The following is a 24805-nucleotide window of genomic DNA, read 5'->3' as shown; positions in this document are numbered from 1 at the left end:
ATATCCTATTAGAGATATTTTTTTTATCGTTACAAATATTTTTCTTTAAAAAAATAATTTGTTTATAGATGCTTGGGGCGCAGCGAATAATATTCACTGCTGGCCTGTTTTGTACAAACAATGGCGGAGGAAAATAGGATGAACTTAGCTGCTTTGCAGCAAAGAGATCCATACATAAGTGACATTGTCGATACAGCTACACAAGTTGCTTTGTATTCGTTCAATCCCAAAAGTAATCAGTGGGTAAGTTAGAAAATGATTAATTGAGGTGTGTTAAATGATGAAACTTACGAACAACAACAACAAAAAAGATTACACTCAGTGAGTCTCATGCATGCGTTCAAAATGGTACAACTACGCAGTGTAAATAAATCGGACTTGTGATGGGATACACTATCCGATGTGCTTTTGCTGTAACTATTTCACTTGTAATTGTTACTGTAGGTTATCTGAATTTCATACATATTTCAGCATTTCTCCATTTGCATAAATGAATGATATGTTTTATGGATTGGCTATTTGGCGATGTCAATAATATTTGCATTGATCTTCAAATGTCACTCTTGTTTTCACATGTATATAAGTTTGATAGGTAGATCATATTACTGGTAAGCACAGCTTAGTGGTGTTGAAGTTGTGGGGCCATGTCTTTCTTACAAAATTTTACTTGCTATACAGATACAGATCATTTATTTCTAATTCAGAGTCCAGAACAGACAAGTACATGGCATGTTATTATAATTATGTATTAAGTTTAATCATATGCTATATGATTAAACTTAATACTTAGAACATAATTCAGGATTTCATTGTCTGATACAAACATAGCAGCAGACAATATATAGCCATGGTCAGTATTTCAATATGCAAGCATGACTGACAATACGCAGATTGATCCAGAAACAGACCAGTTTCATATTTGAATTTCTCTAACACAAATTTCTTATTTCTTCCAAGAATTCCAATCTTTGCAAATGTATTTGAAGTTTCATCCTAACATATATTCTGAAGTCAGACCCAGGCTGATTAATAATGCATCTACAGTGCTGCCATCACTGCAAGTGCATGAAAAAGATGTACAGAAATTTGCCCCATTGACAACTTCCATAACTCGTGAGCAACTTGCCATTTTTTTTTTACCATATTGCACAACCCAGATACATCTATCCGCCACTGAAATGTTCCTTTCACACTGGGTTGTGCAAGCTTATTTCTTCTGCTTTTTATCTCACTACCGTAGACTTGGCAACAAAATCTTTCGTCAACAATAAAATATCACAAGCTTGATTGGACTTTTTTTTTCCTTTTTTGTTCCTGCTTTGTTTTTTGGGTTTTTTTTTTTTGGCCCTTTTTTTTCATTTGTTTTGTTTTTAAGGGGGTTGCTTGTTATGATTATTTTATTTTTGAATCACTATGTTTCATTTCATTGCTTTATATTATGTGTTCCTTACTCTTATTGGCCAGTCGAGCTTGTACTGTTACCAACCAAATTAACTAATAGTGACTGAAAACAGGGCCGAGCCCAAAACAGCAAAGTGATATTCTATATGTATTGAAGACATAATTAGGGGTAAAAAGATACATCATAATCACAATTTGATGATATTTTGAACAAAGGAATGATGACACAATAGTCTTTTAACATCTGATTACAAAGGACTATATTTGGTATGGTCAACCCAGTTTTAACCAAACTTTTTAGAATAGTATTGTATAAAAATCAAATTTTCATAATTAAATCATTGTATAGTGGATGCCTATCACTTTAATCTTGATTTTAGTCTTCATTGCTCATTAGCTGTTTATCTATGGCATCACCTAAATGACCCAATTCCCGCAATTTTGCAAACAAATGAAAATATTGTCACTTTTTCCTTATATTTTGCATTCGGAAGTATGTGCTCAATGTTTCCCAGACAAAAATTCATTTTCTGTTAACAATTTTAGTACATTACTTCTTGAAAACTTCAAGGGCAATTGTTAACATTTTTGGTTTGAAGCATCTCTAGTATATAAGGAATCTAAATTGTGAAATATATAACTTTACAACCTCCGGACCTCATGAGTTAAGCCAAATATGCATAATAAAGGCCAAATTTTCAGAAATTTTCTTCTCTGTTCAGGAATTTCTGTTATTGAGAATTTTGTTTAGCAGTTTTAGTTTTGTGTGTGGTGATTTTATGTACATGTATAACTGCAGTTTAATGAAAAATAATAATTAAAAATATTTCAGTCAACTCTAGAAATCTGGTAAAAATTATTAGAATATATTCAAAGCTCCATTTCATCTAATGTGTTGAATAATCTAAATTATGCTTGGGGCACTGTTATTTTCTAGTCCAGGAAGGATAACTCTGATATATGTTAGGATGGATAGATTTATCTTTTTAGTCACAATTGGAAGGACAGTGTTCAGTTATTTAATGTCCTCTCAATGATTTAAACATTGATCATTTATGCATTTAGAAAAACCAAAATAAATACACTGGCACATGCAATGAATATGTTTGCATTCTGTGATATCTTTAGCTACTGCAAGTGCTGCATAGTAACTTCATGTGAAATCATTTTTATTATGTTGCTGTTTATGTTCATAGGCACTTGGATAAATACTGGTGGGTTTTTTTTGTTAACTATGTAATACCTCTGAGTTACATGTATATATAGCTCAGTTTAAAAAAAAAATTCTAAAAGGGTCTCAGACAGGTACACCCCTTGATACAATGATGCACATTGGAGTGGTGAAATTGTTTGGTCAAATGTATATTTTGGTCATGAATGTTAGTTTTTCATAATATCTATTACTTTTAAAAAGAGAAAGCAGTATTCTTTACTATATAAGGCATGCCTACTGTTGTCATCCAACGTGCACAGTCTTTGCAAAAGACATTGAACCATCGGACCTGATCGATGTGCAGTGCCTCTGGTGGGATGTGTCATTTTTTACACTGGGCCGGAATGTCTGATGTATCAATGTCTGGTTTTGAGCTTACTATTTTTACTTTTATCCTCCATCTTTTTTATTGCTGTCAGTTTTCTTTCTTTTCTTCGTAAATCCAAACTGCAATAATTGCTTTAATTCTTTTAATCTTTTTTCTGGTGCATCTTATGATATTTATGCACTTGACAGGTTTGAACCTGAATTTGAACCGTGGCTTTGAGCTGGTTAAAGTTTTTGGATCAGGTTCCCTTTGATGACTATATCATACTAATACTGGTCATAACTTCACAAAACTTGCATGGATGGTGTGTCTTATGATACTGATGAACTAGAGAGGCTTGAATGATAGATTAAGATGATAAATACAAAGATTGAAACATAAAAAATTGTTATCCCCATTATTTTTTTTAATGGTTAATTGGTAAAAAGAATACTTAAAAAGGAGTTATTTACAATTTGTGTAATTATAGTGACTCAAAAAAGATATTTTGATATGACAGTGGATTTAGGAAGAAATAGAAGAAATTTGATTTTACGGAAAGTTTCAAGCATTCTTAGTCTTCACCTATCTGCAAACAAGTTGTTAAACTCACCCAGTATTCCACTTGTAAACAAACTGAGTTGTTTTGGACATTGATTTGAGTATCATGTGATTGTGATTGCTGTCTAAACACTAAAGATATCAAATAAAATTAAAAACGTATACGATTGATTTTCTCAATACTTCAATCTCACTGTAACTATTACAGTGAGATTGAAGTATTGAGAAAATCAATCGTTACATTTTTAATTTTATTTGATATCTTTAGTCAGAAATATGCATTCATTAATTAAAATAAAAATTATAGAAGTTAATTCATGAAAACATCAGGCTCCATTGTGAAGCCGTTTTAACATTATACAGTGTATATGCCACCCTGCAGTACTTACATCCCCCTTTGCTGATGTGACCATGAAGCAGAGGGGAAACTCAATACACATTTATGTGTTTGGCCAACCAATAATTGTTTTTATTTACTTTTGAATACATAAATTTTTCAGAATTGATTTTTTCATATGAGATATAAAATATGTGGAAATGATGTGAATATTTGATGCTTGGGAAATCAGTAGTTTATGCTTCAGTATGTCTCTTTAGCGGTCTTAAATACCAATTTCAACCCATTTTGAAACTGTATCGCCAAATAGAGGTGTCTATTTCGTAAGCACAATGGGTATAGCTTTGGTTAACTGACCTGCAGGTCCCATGTTTGAATATAGCAGGGACTTTTGTTTTAAGCTCACCTAAACCCTAAGTTTTCTGATCACCTGTTGTCCATCTGTCTCTCTGTAAACCTTTAACAATTTTTACTTCTTCTTTAGAACTACTGGGCCAAATTTAATCAAACTTGGTGCAAAGTATCCGTATGTAAGAGGGTTTTAATTTGTTGAAATAAAGGATAAACCCCTTTCTAACAGGGAGATAATACTGAACAGTGAAAAAAGTTGTGTTTAAAAATTAATTCTTTCAAGACCATTAAGGCAGAAATACCAATATTAACACAAAACTTGTATATATAGTGAAGATTCAAAATTGTTAAAACCATGACCCCAGATCAACACCAAGGCCCCAAGAGGAGTTTATAGGTCAACATAGAAATATAAAGGGAAGTGTTTTAAAATATTCTTTTCAAGGTCTACAATGCTGCAATTTATTATATTACTTTGCAAACATCCTAGATAGTGTAATTATTCGGAATTGTTAAAACTGTAAACCCTGGACCAATACACATGTACTCCTCAAGATCTTCAATGCTACAATTTGTAAGATGCAAGTTTCATATTCATTAAAATATTTTAGGTGAGCAATGCGGCCCATGAGAATCTTATTATGAAACCTTTTCCTAAGATGTGGAGGACCATTAATCAATTTCGTATTTTAAGGTTTAATTAGAATGTATTAAAGGTTATCTGATTTTAGCTCCTATCACTACATTTTGAAGTGAAACAGTGGAGGGATTGGAACTACTGAAACCTCTAGATCTCTAAGTTAAACAAATTAAAAAGACCCTAAACTGTACAATTGAATGTAGAAAAATCAAAGTCCTTGCAAGTTTTGAAATTTCATTTTTGCATTCTTGCTATATAGCTTTTAGGAGATATTTATAATTACTTGTGTGAAATAAAGAATTGAAAATTGAATTGACTTGTGTGAAATGAAGAATTGAAATGTTTAAAAACATAAACAATGTACATATACTTATTTGAGAAATACAACTTTACGATTCTTTAGAACACTTTCTTAGAATATTTTAACTTTACCATGGATTATATATACCACATTCAATATAATCTAACTATGCCTTATTTCAAAGACATTTCTAAAAGATTCTATTGCATTCCTTTCTTACCAGTTTGTTTTCTGGAAAGTCTAAAAATATAATTGCAATGTTCATATTTGCTATATGTTTTGTTTTTGTTTTTTGCAGGAGAAGACATCCATTGAGGGATCGTTATTTGTGTATAAAAGGTGAGTGCTTTTATGTGTAGTAAGTGGGTGAAGCTGTTGAGCAGTGGGGTTTACATTACAGAGAGTGGTTTCTGAATGCTTGTCCTAGATAACGTCATATTGCACCAAACCTTTTCACAGTGCCATACCTGCACTTTGTTTCTATCTATTAAAGTAGAAAAGCATTCAGGAAAACTTCATCATATCTTGTTAGGAAATTTTATGTTGATTATTCAGACAAATGTACTTAAGAGTACATGCATGTGTACTCAAATAATTGAGGATTAATATCTAAACTATTGTAGAAAAATAAATACACTACTAATTTTTTAATGCAACACTGGGAAAAAGAACTTGTACCCCATTTTATTTATATACTCTGAGTATCATTTACTTAAAGGTCCATTTAGATATCACAAGATCATTAGGGTAGAGAACTGTAATCTGTCCACTTCAAAGCTCCCAAGTAACATCACCTTAAATTTTCATGTCTATTGTTGATAAGACTTTTCACCAAGAATATTTATTACATAAATACATGTAACGCTTCAGGAGGTCAATGAGTTTCATAAAAAAAATGAATAAATTTATGAGTCATACATTCTGAATAAATCAGATGTGGCATTGAAATTTGATCAGCAAATTGAAAACGAGTTCAGATGTATATTTGTACTGTTTGCTCATTCATTCAAGATTAATTTACTGGCCTTGACTTAAAAAGTAAACAGTGAAAATGTCTCCCTCCGATATTAAATGTGTTGTTAAATTTTAAGTTAACATCGCACATCCCAATTATGTTTTGGCAAAAATCCAAAAAGAAAAAATATGCATCATTTTCTTACTCATTCAAAATCTCTATAGATATGATATTTAGTTCTTCATTATGTGATATGGGGAAAGCATGGCAAAGCTAGTTAGAGATACTGTCTGAGTGAGACAGGAACCCAGTGCACGTGTACAGTGACTCTAAGAATGTTAAAATGTTGACAGACCTCTGCCGATCCTAATGGCTAAGACTTAGAGAGCAGAGCAAGCTTAGTTTAGGCACTCCTTGCAAGACAAGAAATTATGGAGCATTGAAGAGGGTTTCTTCTGCCAAGAACTGAGAAACACATGGTATGGTTTATTAGTTTCTCCAGTGATTTTGTTCTGGAGGAATAATTAACACGACTGACTTGAGTGCCAGTTTATAACCCAGTACACACAGAATGCATTTTTCTGTTGGTTTTTCATAATTACATGTAAATGATTCAACTGTGAGAAAGACAATACAATTGGGTCATATTTAATGACCAGCCATTAAATTCTTGTATCAAGAAATGATTTATATGTGATTACCAGCATCACAGAATTTCCAGTCACACTGGCTTATTCATCATTCTGATGGCATGCATCAATTTATTAAATTACAAAATTATGTCTACATATAGTGAGTTATGATCAATTTACTCCACCACTACAGATTATTTTATGTTGGATGTTGTCAAGGCAGGGAATAGCATTGGTGATTGCATCCTCTGTTCTGAATAAGCACTGGCAAAGTGTGAGATTGAGACTAATGTGTAGTGACAGCATCGCCTCAATGCTGCACAGCCTGATGTTTGTAATATTTTTACTTATATAACCAACCAACACTTGAGCCTCTCATTAATTAAGCTTTACACAGATTAACAACTTTATTCTAATTAAAGAAGTTCTATATGTGTTAAAACTGGCAGTTATATTCATGTAAAATGGTAATATATTGGTCAATTAATTATTTGTTAAATTTCAAGTGATTACAAATTGATTGCAGAAACTTTTTTTAAAATCAATTACAGCTTTTTTGCATGCTTTCTATGCTTGATCAATACAGAAAGGAAAGCTGAGTATCATCAGCCTTCTCCTGCAGTAATAGACAGGGGTCAGGGAGAGGTCGTGATGATGGGACAGAGAACTGTCCATTCCCCATGGTTACCCCAGCAATTAGCAGTAACCTTGCAGTAAAATCTTACCTGGGAAGTGTCAGTGTCTGAGTAACCTCCATGCTGCCTGGTCAATGTCACATACTAATGTTTGATCCTATGATAGAAAGATTTGGCAGTAAAATTCCCAGAGCTGAGAAATGTCTCGCACACAATGCTATATATATATATGTGTCAGAGAAACACTACTATTAGGTACACTACACCAGCTGACAATAACTATACTCGACAAATGACTTTGAAGTAAATTAGCTTGTAGGTACAGACACCAACAGAGCCAAAGAAACAGCTGTAACTCACTAAAATCAAGCTGACTCCTGATGTCTTCCGCTCTTTAACCTCAAGTATGTAAACTGCATGTTTGCATTGGAGAAATTGTGTTGCAGTATTGTCAGTTCAAGCTCTTATCGAGTGATGGGGAGTCAAGAGTTTACATAACCAGTGGGTTTTGGATTCCACCAAATGGAAAACAATTAATCAGCACAAAATATTCTGTGATTTTTTAGGCAATCTTCTTTGTACTTGCCAGCCACAGGATGGTGGCTGAGCTAGTTAAGGTGTTTCCAGTTTAATTCATTGTTAGAGCATTCTGTGTGTAGATAATGTTTGACCTGTGCTGGGTCTCTGTTAAACATCTCTTTGTTGGTGGCAGGGGGTTATTATAAGGTAGGTTTAGAGCATCAACATGTATCCATTGATGCTGATGAGCAGCTTCAAAATTTAATCTAAAATCCATTAGAAGAAAGTTTTTTATAGCCATGTACCAGTATTCTTGAAAATGGTATTCCTCTCTTGAATTTTCAGAGAGTATTAGGATCCTCATTTTGTGTAGCAGAATTGAAAACTTGTGGTTCCCTTTTGGTCAGAAATAGCACTCAATACAATTCTTAATTATTATAGATGAGATTATGGCAATTGATTTGACCTGAGCATTTCTTTTGGAATTTTTAAATAAAAGAAAAATTCATTTGATACACCAAGGTACCCTCAGTTCAAGCTTTGACCATTGATAAAAATTCTTCTTTTCAGGCTTGCAGAAACAGAATCTTAGATTTGAAATCATTTACTAATAAAATGTACCAGTACAAATGAGCAGAATTCATTCTTTTTTAATTCTCAGTATTGTCATATATAAATGAAGCCTTTCAAAATTGGCAATTTGATTATTTATTAAAGAATACTCTACCAATGAGAGGAAGTAAGTGCATTTTTGATTAACCCTCTCAGAGAACAGATCCTGCTTTGTGTTGCAGACCTGCACCTTTCTATGCTAGAGGCATTTTGTAATCTTCATTGTTTTGCTGTCTTTTTTTATCACAGGTCAGCCTCTCCAAACAATGGTTTTATGATTTTGAACCGACTTGGGTTGAACAACCAGATAGAACCTATCACAAAAGATTTGGAATTCCAGCTTCAGGACCCATTTCTTCTGTATCGCAATTCCAAAGGTCAGTGGTTGGATCCTCACATAGCATCAGCTGACAGCTTCTATGAAAAAGTTTTGTGTTTATTTCAGGCATTTATAACCTTGACAACTATGCAAGTCATTCAACCTTGATTGGTACATGGTCAATTTGATTGGTTTCTTGAATTTTTCTTTCTACAAATTACATGTACAAATCTCAAATGTCACTGATATCAAATTTTTTTAAGAATGAGATGTTGACATATGATGCCATGTAGACAGTGAATAGTTTGGTTTTGATCTTTCTTTTATCAAAATGATGGATATGAAAATAGAAACCATCTGTTGATAATGTTCATGAAGGGGCCCTAATAGGGGGTTCAAAGGTTATCATGTAAATAAATGCATGTTCATTTTTTTGCAGTAGTTAGCTAATGTTGTAAAAATTTCTTTTTTTGCAAGTTAAAACTTTTAATATTTTATAGTGTTTAATTACAATGATTTCTTAAATATACATGTAATGGGAGCATACAAATTTTATCTATTTGTGGGTTCTCTAAACAATACATGTATATTGCACAAATCTTCAACGTAATTCTCCAGGTACCTTCAAGTTGTTTGCAATGCAAAATCTCTGGAGACTTTTTTATTTTTAGCTCTGTATCAAAACCTGAAGTGATAGAGGGATTGTTTCAAAACAAATTTCTAAAAAAAAATGTGATGCAAAAGTATTTATGAATATTGAAATATTAGGCAAAATATGATGGAGTTGGGAACTTGGGAAAGGCTATAGCTTCCCTTTTTTTTAATCTTTGGATAAAGAGAGGAGACTTTGAGACATGTGAAAGAAGAAATCTCAGAAATTTTGTCTTTTATTGATTTCAACTGTTCTTGATTGGTATGTGTTTTTAATTTGAAATTCAACAAAAGTGATGGACATAGGAACCTGGCACGGACTATAATGTATGAAATTTTGTAGTCTTAAAGCATGATTTGTTTTATATGCAAAATCTTACTTATTAATAATTCTTTTTTTGGTTGCAGCAATTTATGGCATTTGGTTTTATGATAAAGATGAATGTGCTCGCATTGGACAACTTATGAATAGGTAGGTAATGAATTGGGGCGCACTGCATACAGATCTAGACAGACTTACAGACATGTTATCATGCTTTGCAATCAGGTTGAGCAATTAGTATTCAGAATACCAGTAATCCTATCCACAAAGCACATGCTTCTCTGCTGGGTGCATCAAGCAGTTGAGGACTTTTAATATAAATCATCCTCAGAAAAAAGTAGGTGTTAAAAGGAATTTGGTTTATCAATAGGTAGAACATAAGTAGTCGATATAACATAATTTTTTGCACATTTTGTTGTCATCATATGCTGGAAAGTGATTCAGGAATGTTTTACTTTTTTAACTGCCAGACATACTTCTGCACATTTTATTTCAGGAACCTAGCAGGTTTATATTTTTGCTGGCAAACCCATTTCAAAACCATGCTCATTATTATTTAAAGGGATCAAATCATGCATTTCATTTTACTTACATAATGTGAAGTTAACAGAGCTAGGATCAATTAATACATGAAAAATAATTGCCACCATCTGTATGTGTTTCAGTCTATTTTATCATGATTTAAAATTTGTGTAAACATTATCTCTGAAACATGTTTACATCAGATGCAACAGAATTTATGAGTTCTGAAAACTGGTTAGCACTTAATTTTGGCTTTGAAATTTGAATTTCACAATATGCATATTCCAAGGCAGTAGTTGTGCACCAGGTTTTTATTTGGGTACTTTTTTTTGGGGGGGGGGGGGGGGTTCATAACAAAAAATGCCTGACATAGTTTCTGCATATTGTATTTTCGCAATGTTTGCGAAAAATGGAAATATAAGTTCATTACAAAAATAAATTGATATAAAGTATATATTGCAATTCCAGGGATGGAACATGTGGAAAAAATGTTCGCCATTTGGTGCCTTTCATAACAAGTGTCATATATTTCATAGAATTCAAAGAAATCTCTGAAGCAGAAATGCATAAGAGTATGGAGAATTATTTATTGTATTTCAAAGCCTTTGTATTGAAAATAAATTAATGAATATCTTTGTTTGAATTTGATGAAGATTATTTAGTGTGTAAAACTACAACGTTCTAATAAGCTATGGGTGCTAGAGGGGGGACATGTGTTGCTTATAACCAGGTTTTCAAAAGGATAATCTGGTAATTGAAATGGTGAAAATGGCATATGGGATGGATGGGTGGCTGCCAAAAGGGTACCTCTATTCTATGGTTAACTCCTCCTACAGTTTTCAATTAAAATAGGAAATTTTTGTTTTGCAAATCAATTGTTCACTATCACATATCAGAGGTGTGCATATTACTATGATTTTAATTTTTGACGATTTATGCAAAAAAATACCAGCTGTTGAACCTTTTTTTGCATAATCTGCATATTGGGTATCCCTATTGAACAGATAACTCCGATGACAGTTTTTAAGATTGGAAGTTTTCGTTTTGCAGATCAATTGTCAGAGATGTGCATTGGAATTTGATTTTTGAAAATTTAAGCAAAAAATACCAGCTGTAATTGAATTTAGTTTTTTGGGGTTTTTTTGCATAGTATATTAGTATTGTACTATAGGGTACTCTAGTGTACTGATAACTCCTACTACAGTTTTCAAGATAGGAAATGTGTTTTGCAGATAAATTGTACATATATCAGAGATGTACATATTTCTTTGGTTTTGATTTTTGATATTATTTGTGAAAAATACAAGCAGTTGAACTTAGTCATTTCTTTGCAAAATATTGCATTTACCGTAGATTATCCCATTTCTCTGGATAGGTAGAGTTTATCAATTAAGGTTTACAAATGGTTATAGATACAGTTTACACCAAAAAAAATCCAGTTTGCTATCACATCAACAGCTTTCTCTTGTGCAATACTCCTAGAAAGTGCATTTACTTCTTTATACCGCTAAATAAAAGATGATTTCTTTAACTTTCTCAATATAGTCAACTATTTTGATGTCATCTTGCAAACCTGAGTTCAGCCTCAATTCCTCAGCATACAATGGTACTGTCAGCAGTGAACAAAAATATTCTGTTAAACAATTTTATCAACATTTATAATAATATATGAATCTTAATACAAGAGTGATATGAGAACAGAATTTAGGTTGTTTTGGTAATCAGTGATAAGAATCAGAGAGTAAGACTGCACATGGGAAACAGATGTTTGTGTGCTTCACTAAGCTCCCCCTCACAGTTGGCCAAAAATGACACTGTAATGGCAGACATATTGCTGCAGCTTCAATATCTCCTATTCATCCTGCTAAAATCTAATCTTTCTCTGAGGTTAATTTTTAAAAAGTTGTATTCTAAATGAAATATCTTCTTTGAAGCTTGTGGGGTTGCTTACATCACAATATATTTCCAAGAAGAAGAATAATAGCCCGATGTTTACAATTAATAAAGTATAGATAGCAGTATATATAATGAAACATTAATACACGTATATGGCAGCTTTTATGTTTTAGTATTTAATATTTATTTACATTTGATTTGAGATTATAAACTGTCTTTAAACTATGCAAGACTGAAATAAAAAGTGGTAATTAGTTAAGATAAAATGCAAATACAGTGTATAAATCAATACTTTGGTGATTATTGCCAAAGATCAAAAAAAGGTCAAGATCAATCATATTGAATTACAGACTTACTGTTTTGATAGATTTGTTCATGTGTGTTACTTTAATTAATATGTATATGTATGTTAAAATGTACACTTAACACTAACGGGAAATATAAGAATACTTGGATGGGTTCAATATATCGCGGGGTTCAAAATATTATATGACACCGGTAATATAAAGAAGTTGCATAGTTAAGTTTTACTACATTGTATTCAATTTAGATCATGTCTCTGTCCAATTAGACATTGTAAGTACGATTATGCATATTTTGTTTAAAATAGTGTTGTGTTTTTCTTTAGTCTGCTACAGTTGGCTATTGATTATCACCGTGCTAAGTCAGACATGCGACAGAGGAGAGCGTCCGAGTCAGACAGTATTCTGGACAAGGAGGAAAGCACACCCAAAAATGTGGACATTCTACAGATGCTGTCCAAAGCTCAGCACGAATATGACAGGGTAACACCAAATATTATAGAAATTTTGACTGGGGTCGAGGGCAACATTGCTTTAGTGAGTCCCTTTTGGATCAAATGTAGCCATTTGCATAGTAAATTATTATATTTTTCTTTTAACGAGGGTCACAAAATCACTGTTATCTGAACACACTCTAAACTGTAAAATGTTTATAATGAAAAGTTTAATAAGTGGCAATTTTTCCCCCAAAATAATTTGATGATCGTTATGACAAGATCTAGTTAATATTAAGAGTTGTAGGTTTATAAAATGTGAGATATGTTTTTTTTCTTTTGGTGCTTTGAAATTAGTTTGGTTGAATAAAGTATATACAAGTCATTTTCATTGAAATTTTCGGAAAATCAGTAACAAATCTCTGAGATTTTCCATGAAATATATCCAGAATGCCTAGATTTTCTCTAAAATTGGAATTAAAATGATTTTTGCCTCTTCTTCAAATGTATTAGATTGAAATGGATATTTGAATGATTTGTTTTAGATATTTCACATGGATTGTCTAGAAAGGAATTTCCTTTACATTGTAAAGAATGGGTAAAACTTATTTCAAATCCATTATGGCTGTAGTGGCATCATTAAGCCACTCTAAAATCAGTTCTTTGATCTCAACTTAAATATTGACAGAACATCCATTTTGAACAAAACTCCTAAATACCAAAATATTTTGCATATAACATCTATTATTGCAATTTACCCATGGGTTTTTTTCTTTGAGCATTTGATATAGAATGGTAAACACATTTTTTTTTAAATAAGAAGCATGTTTATTGTTATGATAGTGTGTCTCATGTGTGTTGGTATACAATTTAACTTCAAGTATGCCATTGGGGGAGTCGGCTAGATTCCAGTTGCCCAAGCAATTCTATTTCGCGAGGTGAAGCTGAGGGAAATGGGGATTGCTTGCTGGGAACTGGAATCTTGCTGACTCCCTCAGTAGTAAACTTAAATGTTTTATTATACTGATACAAACAATCAATCAGAAAAAGTACCAACTAATATAATTCTTCTTGTACAAGTTATAACATCAAAATAAATAAAAGTAAATTGCATTCGGTTTGGATTGTGAATTCTTATATAGTGAAAAATTAGTAGAGGTATATTGAACCGTTTTAATTTGAATATATTGAATTCTGGACTGAACTGAGTACTGGTAAACAAGACAAATTTATTCTCAAAAACTCTGGTTTTGTTTTGTTCATATAGTCAATATTCAAGTAGTGATGATAATTTTCCCTTTATCATTTTCATGATTGCAGTCAAAGTGTGGTGGCATTAATCTTCCTAAGGCAGGAGACCCTAAACCATTGATTGACAACCCAAATGCATCAGCCACCAAGACATCCAACTTGATCAGACCCACCCCATTAAAAATTGGGGATGTAAATGATGAGGGTAAGGAACTGCTCAGGATATTTATCATAATATATTGTTATGTGCACTGTATGAAGTATGTGCAGCTTCAAATATATTAAGCAAAAAAAATTTCTTGTTGCTGTATGTAAGGATTAGAATAAATGATGTACATGCAGTCATTAAGTAGTATTGTTGCTTGTTGTTCAGGAGGAGGAGATCAAGACAGAGGTGGCGCCCAGTCAGTGCCCCCTCTGGCCTCTGTTAACACAGCACCAGCAACAGCTCCCATAAGTCTAGAAACATTATTTAGGAATGCTAGTCTTCAGCAGCAGACAACCAACAAAACAGAACCCCAAAGACCACAGCCCTTTCACAGGTTAGTGACTGATAAACAGTTCGTTAAAAAATCATGTGAACATTTGCTTCTTCTGATATACAGCAACATATAGAACCAATTTGGTTTTGTTCTAGGTCTGTATCTATGACAGAGGGGGACTCCAAATCTCAAGACTTGCTGCGTCACATCATGTCTAGTGGTTCCATGGTGGAGGACATAGAGCGACAACAGCGACGGGAACGCCCAACAAAGCCTTCCTCTGCTCCCTCTTTGAAACCTCTCTCTCAGAATTTTAAGTCAAGTAAAAACAGGTCCCCTCCAAACAAGATTCCAGAGAATGATTCTGATAGAGTCTCACATGGTGCTAAACATGACATATCATTCTATTTAAAAGCCAATGAAAACACAGATGTTGGTAATTTGGAGGACCAAGTTATGAAAAAGTCCCCTAACATTCAGGAAATGGAGGGAACAGAAAATCTTCTTACACCTGCAGCATTACAAAACTCTTTTTCTCTGGGTTCAGAAGTGGTACATTATATTTCAAATGTTTTTTACTCTTAAAGGTTTCATTCCGTACCAAAAAACATTTCTCTAAAATGATTGTGATTAAAAAAAAATTTTAATCAGGAGTTCAAAGTTTATTGCACTGTTTCAGGCCTCTGGGTTGTCACGGTTACTTCCTCAGAACCCTGATGTTTTACTCACTCCTATGGCTTTCACCCAGTCTCCAAAATCAGCCTCACCTGCCAATACAACAAGTAAGTCACAGACCAGCACATGCCATGTCTTAGAAACTTATTGTATAAGTAAGAAACACATCTTCTGATGTGTCAGAACTCATCACTGATGTACAAACACATTTTTAAAACTCTGTCAGGCATAATGCCTTCACATCAGAACCACAGCATCCAAGTCCAAACAGCATCAATATGGCACTTAAAATGTATCATTGCACTTATGAATGAAATAAGAGAATGAACCAGAAACTGTTTTAGTTAGATAGTGCTGTGCAGTTACAAATAATGAATGAATTGATGTTGTAGGGCACAGATCTAGTAACTAGCTAAAGTCAAGAAACATTTGTAGGTATTTTTAAAAAAAACTTCATTCCAAGATATGCATTTGTCAGTTATAAAAATACAATGACTGGAGCTATGTCATTTAATTCACCATATTTTACATTTAACTAAGTTTCAAAAAAGTACCGATTAAAGGTTAATTTACTGTCTTAAATTGGTTACAAAAAATACTTCAAAAGCTAGAAAATATATTACCTTGTTTGTAAGAAATTCGATAGTTTACATTAACTTTTCATTTCCACTACTTACAGATATGATTTACATGTAATATTGGTTAATTTTGATCTAAAGAATTTACAAATTAGTTTAACAATAGAATGCTGGATAGGATTTTACATTGCTTGTGCGATAAATTTGTGTATATGGGGCACCGAACGAGGAGTAACTTTGAAATAAATTAACTTGCTTATGAAAAGGCACTAAACAATTAACACGATAGGAAACAGAAAAACAGTAAAAATTGAACAATAAACCTGATAGGATTAATGAATGATAGAAGAATATGCATGCACGATACGATAGGATTGATACACGATATGATAGGATTTTGAAAAATAATGTTGTGAATACTGTAATAAACAGAGTTCATTATCTGCATTGTTAGTTGAAGTGATGTTATTGGATTTAATTATTTTGTTGATTTATTTTTGTGGTTGTGTCATATTTGTTAATTGTTGAAATATATGTGTACCTATTATGTTTCTGTTTAACCTGATATTCACTTGGATTTTCTGTTTTATTTCAGTGACATCTCAGGAAACCACAGAAGACCTTCCTGTAGCAGCCCTTACCAAAGAACAACTACAACAAGCCCTCCTATATCTCATTAAGGTTTGTTATAATAAATTGGACTATCGTTAAGCAAAGTTCCACTTGATGGATAGCTAGATATCTGTGTCACCATTGGAAAACTCACATGTTTAAGAGGAATGCAAGGATTAAATGAGTTTCAAAGTAAATGTCCTGTTCATCATATGACACCAACATGCTTTTAGCTCACCTGAGCAAAAGGCTGTTTCAATCAAACTTATTCATTGTCTGTGGTTGTTTTTATGGTAGTCATTACTTTCAGTGTAAAATAAGATACCAGAAAAGGACCACAATGTTGGACCCAGTGATTTAACATACATTTATTTAAATAAATCTATCTAATAAAAAGTTGCTAGAGTTCATTATAGCCTCATTCAACCAGACACTCAGCTGTCTCCGTAAATTTTCGATAAGCAGAGAGTCTCTCTGTTTGTCGGAGATATACAGAACCAGCGGAGCCATCAAGTTCGAGCTATCAAGTGTCACCTGTATAAGAAACTACTTGCCATTCAAAATTACATATCATTGATTTTAAACCAAATAATAAACAATAAAATCCACTCTCACTAGTACTTCCGTACTTTGATTTAAGCAAGTTACTGTATACAGAGTTATTTTCGTTCTGTGTTATTTAAGACTTATAAGTGACATAAAGTTGTTCTTGTTCGAAGCTTCGCGATATATTTCCCTTTAAAATAAAAGATAAGAAAAATGTCTGCTCAAATTTTGACTGATTTTGATTGAAATACACTAATAGTGTCACTTTTGATGTTATCTGGTATATAATGCCAGTGAGTGCAAGTAAATCAAATAAATACATATCATATCAACTATTCTAAAAAATAACATAACAATTTTATGTACCTGAAAAAGTTTAAAAAATGGCAAATTATGGGGGCCAAATGAAACTCATATGGTATATATAGTTCTTTATGATTGTTATGATTCCTAACGTGTTGTTTACTTTTTCTGTTTGCAGAATGACTCCAGTTTTATTGACAGTTTACATGAAGCATACTTACACAGCCTGAGGGTGTCTCATAAGACATAGCAGACAGTCAATTGAGAAAAAGTTATGATTATTTTTATGTGGAAATTTATCATGTAAATTTCTGATCAGGACGAGACTAAGCTAGCTTACAGTAGTGCAGTGGGACTTCATAGATTCATATCATGGTCAGTGATAAAAGTCCAGAACATTAGGATTTCACTCTATATTAAACATACAGGACTTGTGTTCTAACTAACAAGTCCTTATTACTGGGATTGTACTGTCTTAGTAGGCCTAAATAGTTTTATTGTAAAAGATATTACATTGATGCTATGTTGTATCAGCAATGCCCTGACCCACAGTGCAGCACTGAACTGGTCGATTCTTCATACGTAGGGTCGTGCTGTTGTAACACAGAATCCTCATTACATGTACATCATTCTGATTTGCTTATATCAAAGGTTGCTCAGTTCCACAGTATTATGTACAGATGTGCATATCCTGTACTGTCAAACATGCAGGTTTCACTGGGTTTTTTATTTAGTAAAGCATAGCTAAATAGGATATGATCTCAAATTGTAATTTGTATCATATTTTTAATCATGAAATCTTCTTGTAATGAAGATATGTTATTTATTTTTTGTTTGAAAGATTTATAGTGTATTTTTCAGCTTGTACCAACTATGTTTGGTATTTGTTATATTTTTTTAAGTAAAACATTGTCACTGAACAAGTTTATATACTATGCGTGTTTAAGTAATTGCAAGATGTGTTCATTTTTGTTAATTAAACCTGCAAGTGCTTTTTCTTATTTGACAAAGCTTTTTTTCAGTTTGGTTAAATCTCTGTGTCAGTTGAGTTTTTCCTATCCATTCAAAACAAAACTATACTCATCATACATTTTGCTGAAATTCCACGTATCTGACCTGATTATTTGTGTGCTTTGGAGGTGCAATGTACTTTGTTAATGTTGTATTTTTCATCATCTTCTCTGGTGCTATTTGTAACAGTTAAAGTATTAGTCAGAGGAAAATGGAGGAATGCTACTGTGTTGTCACATACAAATAGGTATGGGGGATAGAGTGTTAAATGCTACTGTGTTGTCACATACAAATAGGTATGAGGACTGAGTGTTAAAAGAACAAGTCAACTATTTTTTTGGATTCTAAAAAAATCAAATTGATAGTTAAAATGTACGCAGGGTACTGTAAACGTGGAAATTTTGACGATGTGTTAATTTTGACTATGTTGGCGATTTTTATTTTCTCGTCAAAATTTCCACTCGCCAAACTTCACATCATAAATATAGCGTATTAATACCAGAATTTTTTATCGGCATTATCCCGTTAGGACTTGATTAAAGTTAATGATTCATTTATGTAAATAGCTATAAAAACACGTAATTAGCATTTTAAAAACACATAAAATCTAAACAAGCATGTTTTAAATGCAATTGTCACTCAATCGTCACAAAATTCTATAATAACTTCGTACGTAATTATCATGCCGTGTTTGACCTACTTTATTACCTCAGGCAAAATCGTATAGTGAATAAAAACCAAAAACAAAGAACAATTTTATTCCATTAAATTTGTACAGACTTTTTTTCAATCAAAGTTAAATTTTATGAATACCAACGCTTGTAAAAGAGTTCGCAAGAAAATTACATTGTAACTCTAACCCTGGCTTTATAAGAAATCAAAGATAGATAACTCTTACTCTTATTCAAAAATTCGTCAAAATTAAAACTCGCCAATTGTCTCTTACTAAAAAATCGTCAAATTTTGAACTCGTCAATATAACCACGTTTACAGTATATGTTTCATCAGTTCATTGTAGAAATAAAACCTTCCATGTTTTTTGAAAGATTGAAAAATTACAATGTTTTCAATTTTTTGTTGTTGTTAAAAGTACATGTAATCTAAACAAATGGAAGGAATTTATTGTTCAGGGAGAAAAATTGGGTTCAGTTCATATAAACGATACCATGAATAAAATCAATGACAGCAACATCATTTGAGATAATGGACAATGTTACTTTGTGATGGCATGATTGAGAATGCTGCATGTAACTTTGAACTGCTGACTGTTAAGTTTTATCAGTGCCCACTTTTTCTTACAGAGGTCCTTTCACATAGATTTTCAAAATGGACTTCAATGTTACATAGCGACTGAAACAAAATGTCTTCAGATACTGTAAACCATCATGATTGACTAGTGACAAAATGAATTGTAGCAACCACAACATCAAGTCAGTGTTAATCATAACACATTTATACATTCAATAGACTGGTTCATGGCAGGAAGTATTCACAAATGGAAGATTTTCGTGAACCTAATAACTTTATTTCTCACACATTTGCCGTTACAGGGATAACTCATATTTTCATTTAAGAATTAAACAGCAATTTAAAAAGTTTACTGGGATATGAACTTGGTTGGTCACCTGATCAAATCCTGTGAAGCCCAAGGGCTTCTCAGAAGATTTGATCAGGTACCAACCAAATCATCTGAAAAGCCCTTTGGGATTCACAGGATTTGATCAGGTGACCAACCAAGTTTATATCTCGGGGAACTTTTTAACATTGCTGTTTATGACTTATATTTACATTTTAAAAAGACTTATTGTTCAGAATTGTTAAAATTACTATGTTTACAATAATCACACAGAATTGGAACGTTTTTCGGTATTCTGTAGGTTCATATAAGGAAACATATTTGCAAATGCAAATATTGTGACATAACAGGAACTACCCTTTATTTCAGATATGATGTCAAAATTCTAGATTTATATGACGTAATAATTGATCTTGGTTTTTTTTTTATTTCGTGGGGGTTTTAATTTACATTGAAAAACAGGACGCATGTATTTTATCAAATTCCACAAAAAAAGAAGTCTGCAACATATGGTTTTAAATAGTGTTTTAGAAACACCTACATAATAGTCGCATATAAAATGTAAATAATTTCACGAAAATTATTTACATTTATCAACATGACATTTTTCAATCATGAAGGTTGATCTTTTGTAGTTTCAAGACGGGTGCAGCAAAATCATTTGAATTTTATAAGGAAAAATAACTAAAGTATAGTAAACAAAATGGTATGTAACTTAAGTGTAATTCCTAGAAATTGCAAGCTGCAAACCTTATTTTAATGGAGTTTGGTTTGCTGTATTAGAATTTATTTTTTTACAATATCTTATGACCTTCATACATTAGACACAAGTTTTTGGGATGGAAGGCTTATAGATGTTGATGCTTTAGAATAATTGAGGGCTATATATGATCTGGAGGTGATATGCTATAGAGTGTCACTGTAAACATGCAGTTTACCTTATTATGTTGTTGAGCCCCTCCTCCATCATATAAAAATATTGTGATGCAGATATGATATACAAAATTTAATTATGGAAATTGAACAGAACACAAGAAAAGCTTCTTATTTCACCAGCCTTTAAACTAGAGACTTGATGTAATACAGCAATTGATTGCTTCTTTAGTGTCAGTTGAATGAGTGGAAGTTGTTCCACTTTGTGTGTCAGTGATGATTCCTTTTGTGTCAGTAATGGCTCCTTGTGTGACAGTGATACATTTTTGTGTGTCAGTGTTTCTGTTATGGCAGTGTGTGACAGTTATAATTACTTAATATATGTCAATTATTACACTGTGTGTCAGTGATAATTCCTTCACATGTGTCTTTTCTGACAATATGTGACAAAGCTAGTTCCATGAGTGGAAGTTGTTACAATTTATGTTTCAGTGTAAATTCATTGTGTATCAGTTATGACACTTTTTGTGTCAGTGATAATTTCTTGTGTGTCAAGAATTACATCATGTGTGTCAGTGAAGATTTCTTTTGTGCTTATTTTATATACCAGTAATACCATTAGTGTCGTTAAATGTTTGTAACAGTTTTTAAAATGATGTGTATAAGTTATTACATCGATGATTATCTTACAAATGCTAATTAAAATTTAATTTGTATTAAGAAGGTAAATGTTATCTAAAAATTTTGACCAACAAATAATTTTATGAAAAGATAATTTTTTTTATAATTTTGCTGTTTTACAGCAGAGTGCTATAGCTTAAATCATCAGCAACAAATCTGGTAGTCATGAGTTTGAAATTGGCTGTACTTTTTACAATGTTTGTATAATTTGAAAAGCAATTTAGATAATTGAAAAGATGATTATATTTTGAATACAAAGTACATTCATAAACATTGATATTTCAAAATGCCTAGGTCATATACCAGCTTAGTAATGTTGCTGAACGTGTCAGTAGATATGCATACGTGTCCGTCAATGGTGGTTTGTATGATTGTTTCAATGATGGTATGTATGAATGTGTCAACAATGGTTTTTATGATTGTGTCAAAAATGGTTTTTATGATTGTGTCAATGAAGGTTTGTCTGATTGTGTTTCTGTCAGTGATGGTTGTGTGTCTGTCAGTGATGGTTGTCTGTGTCAGTGATGGTTGTGTGACTGTCAGTGATGGTTGTGTGACTGTCAGTGATGGTTGTGTGACTGTCAGTGATGGTTGTGTGACTGTCAGTGATGGTTGTGTGTCTGTCAGTGTTGGTTGTGTGACTGTCAGTGATGGTTGTGTGACTGTCAGTGATGGTTGTGTGACTGTCAGTGATGGTTGTGTGACTGTCAGTGATGGTTGTGTGTGTTAATGTTGGTTCTGTGTATGTCAGTAACAGATTTGAACATAATATTGATTCAGCATATCTATAATGATGGTAAACCATGAGTGTGTATGTGTTTGTTATTTAAATGTTTATGTCAGTGCAGTTCTGTATGTTTCAGTGATACTTATGTGAATGTCAGTTCTGTGAGTCTGTGATATACATCATTTGATGTATGTCAGTGATGGTTCTGTATGTACCAGTTCTGCTTGTGTGTGTTACAGTGATTGTTCTGAATGAGTTTATAGTGGTTTTTTATGTGTCAATCGTGGTTTTGAATGTGTAATTGGAATATGTGTGAATAAACATTAGTTACAGAATCTAGGTATATTTGCCAATAATTCATTCATGTCTATTTTTTTCATAGTTTTGAGTTTATTAATGTTTGACCTTAGGATATATCTGTAATGTGATCAGTGATTTTGACAAAGAAAATTTTTTTTTGGGGGGGGGGGGGGGTCAGGTTTATTCTCTTTTTAGCTCACCTGAGCTGAAAGCTCAAGTGAGCTATTCTGATCACATTTTGTCCGTCGTCCGTCTGTCCGTCCGTCCGTCTGTCCGTCTGTAAACTTTTTACATTTTGAACTTCTTCTCTAAAACTGCTTATCCAATTTCAACCAAATTTGGCACAAAGCATCCTTATGGGAGGGCGAATATAAATTGCAAAAATTAAAGTCCGATCTGTATTCAAAGCGGAGAAAACCTTGAAACTGTAGAAAAAGGGGGGTGCATTTTTAAAAATCTTCTTCTCAAGAACTACCGAGGCAAATTCAACGTAGTTTAGCATAAATTATCCTTATGGGAAGGAAAATATAAATTGCAAAAATTAAGGGGTAATTTTGTTTCAAATCGAAGTTATTACGAAAATAATAATAAAGGAAAGGCGTATTTCAATCGGGCTCGGCATCCGGTAAAATGGGAAGGCAAGACTTGGCCTGGGCAAAACAAAAGATTGGCAGTTATTAATCTGCCAATCTCATTAAAATTTCAGGATATTTGATGGACTAGTATATTTGTATTCGCTGTAGATATTGCTGCAAAATAATGCGTATTTGGAATTGACGATTGCCGATCTGCCCCGGCATTTATTTTGCCACGGCCCGGGTTTGCATACCCATTTTACCAAGACTTCTAAAACGAGGTTCTTTGTTTAAAGCAGCCATGACATTATACGAAAAAGGGTCGATCTGACTATGATGAATTTGCTTGTTGTGCAACAGTTCGCGTATGAAGGGAAGTTTTGAAACATGCAAAATATATTGGTGCCGATTTTGTGAAGTAAATTGAGCTAAATATTTCAATGCGTTGACAGTTTTCACACATGACGTTGGTGTTAGCTTGTTCTGATTTTCGTTTCGTTTTCATTATTTATGCTTTGTAACCTGGAAACTATCGTCTGTATTTCGGGATTTTTACGTATCAAATCAATCAATGACTTCGGTAAATCAAACAGTTACGTTAACTGTTTACCTGCGCAGATTAAGCAAAATCTGATGTAGGGGTACTGAAATACAATTCATTCTATCGGTAATTCGGCATTATCTTTTGCGTAATGGTAGATTAATGCAATAGGTTTTGTTGAGATGCTCGGCATTTTCTCTAGTTTATTCAGTTTAAATAGAGTTTGATATCGCTTACGGAATTATGTAGGTATATCCATGTATATATATATGATTCATTTCGAAAAAAATAAATTGTGTTCTTTATTTGTTATACATGTAATGCATGTTGTTTACAATTTCTATTTACTAACCATATTTGAGTGTTAAGCTTCGAATTATAAGCAAGATACAGAGATTTGCTCACAATTCTATGTTTGTACACAGATCTTAAAAGCTAAAGATTAAAAAAGTATAAAAAATTGTCAATATTTATTACGAAAATTTTCAAAATCTGTTCTTCCAGAAACCCACTTATTGAATTGTAAACTTAACCTTTTTAGCTCACCTGAGGATGGGGCCACAATGGGGGGTCGAAGTTTAACATGAATATATAGAGTAACTCTTTAGAAATCTTCTTCTCAGAAGCTTATCGGCCAGGAAAGCTGACACTTGTGTGGATGCATCCTCAGATAGTGTGAATTTTAAAGTTGTGAAAATCATGACCCCCGGGGGTAGGGTGGGGCCACAATGAGGGATCGAAGTTTAACATAGGAATATATACAGTAAATCTTTAAAAATCTTCTTCTCAGAAACTAATTCGCCGGCAAAGCTGGAACTTGTGTGGAAGCATCCTCAGGTAGTGTAGATTCAAAGTTGTGAAAATCATGACCCCTGGGGGTAGGTTGGGGCCACAATGGGGGATCGAAGTTTAACATATGATTATATACAGTAAATCTTTAAAAATCGTATTCTCAGAAACTAATTAGCCAGGAAAGCTAAAACTTGTGTGGAAGCATACTCAGGTAGTCTAAATTCAAATTTGTGAAAATCATGACCCCTGGGGGGTAGGTTGGGGCCACAATGGGAGGTCGATGTTTTACATAGGAATAAACAGAGTTATTCTTTAAAAATCTTCTTCTCAGAAACTAATCAGCCAGGAAAGCTGAAACTTATATGAAAGCAT

General features: G+C 32.8%; 2 protein-coding genes across 4 annotated transcripts in view; one reads left to right on the top strand and one right to left on the bottom strand.

The window, feature by feature from the left end:
• LOC105345994 (muscle calcium channel subunit alpha-1) overlaps nt 1-7746 on the bottom strand; it is an 85728-nt gene extending 77982 nt beyond the window's left edge. The window contains exons 1-2 of one of the 2 annotated variants that reach the window (XM_066082169.1): nt 7694-7746; nt 7424-7490 (exon numbers count right to left, since the gene is read on the bottom strand). The gene's annotated coding sequence lies outside the window, so the exon portion shown is untranslated. Of the gene's footprint in view, nt 1-7423; nt 7614-7693 lie in introns of those variants that run through there. The other variant, XM_066082168.1, reaches the window with a different exon arrangement.
• Nucleotides 86-18752, top strand: LOC105345995 (mRNA-decapping enzyme 1A). 2 transcript variants are annotated; one of them, XR_010713117.1, is made up of 12 exons: nt 86-243; nt 5410-5450; nt 8714-8841; nt 9843-9906; nt 12803-12959; nt 14231-14366; nt 14535-14703; nt 14799-15195; nt 15323-15425; nt 16492-16577; nt 17536-18615; nt 18665-18752. XR_010713117.1 is itself a non-coding variant. In XM_011454415.4 (11 exons), exons 1-11 carry the CDS (start codon nt 121-123, stop codon nt 17605-17607), a joined length of 1476 nt encoding a protein of 491 aa, XP_011452717.3. In that variant the 5' UTR covers nt 86-120; the 3' UTR covers nt 17608-18637. The 2 variants fall into 2 exon arrangements, 1 of the variants encoding a protein (XP_011452717.3); XM_011454415.4 differs by lacking the exon at nt 18665-18752 and having other exon boundaries at nt 17536-18637.
• Nucleotides 18753-24805: the final 6053 nt, after the last annotated feature.

Source organism: Magallana gigas, chromosome 4, assembly GCF_963853765.1.
Source record: "Magallana gigas chromosome 4, xbMagGiga1.1, whole genome shotgun sequence".
Lineage (NCBI taxonomy): Eukaryota > Metazoa > Mollusca > Bivalvia > Ostreida > Ostreidae > Magallana > Magallana gigas.
The sequence above is the reverse complement of the archived record's forward strand: the minus strand, read 5'-3'. Positions and strand labels throughout refer to the sequence as shown.

Bases quoted from the DNA above. Each gene is read 5' to 3' on its own strand.
- LOC105345995 (XM_011454415.4), top strand. From the start codon at position 121: ATGGCGGAGGAAAATAGGATGAACTTAGCTGCTTTGCAGCAAAGAGAT. The intron at 14,704-14,798 runs GTTAGTGACTGA...GTTTTGTTCTAG, and splicing joins AGACCACAGCCCTTTCACAG to GTCTGTATCTATGACAGAGG. The intron at 16,578-17,535 runs GTTTGTTATAAT...TTCTGTTTGCAG, and splicing joins CCCTCCTATATCTCATTAAG to AATGACTCCAGTTTTATTGA.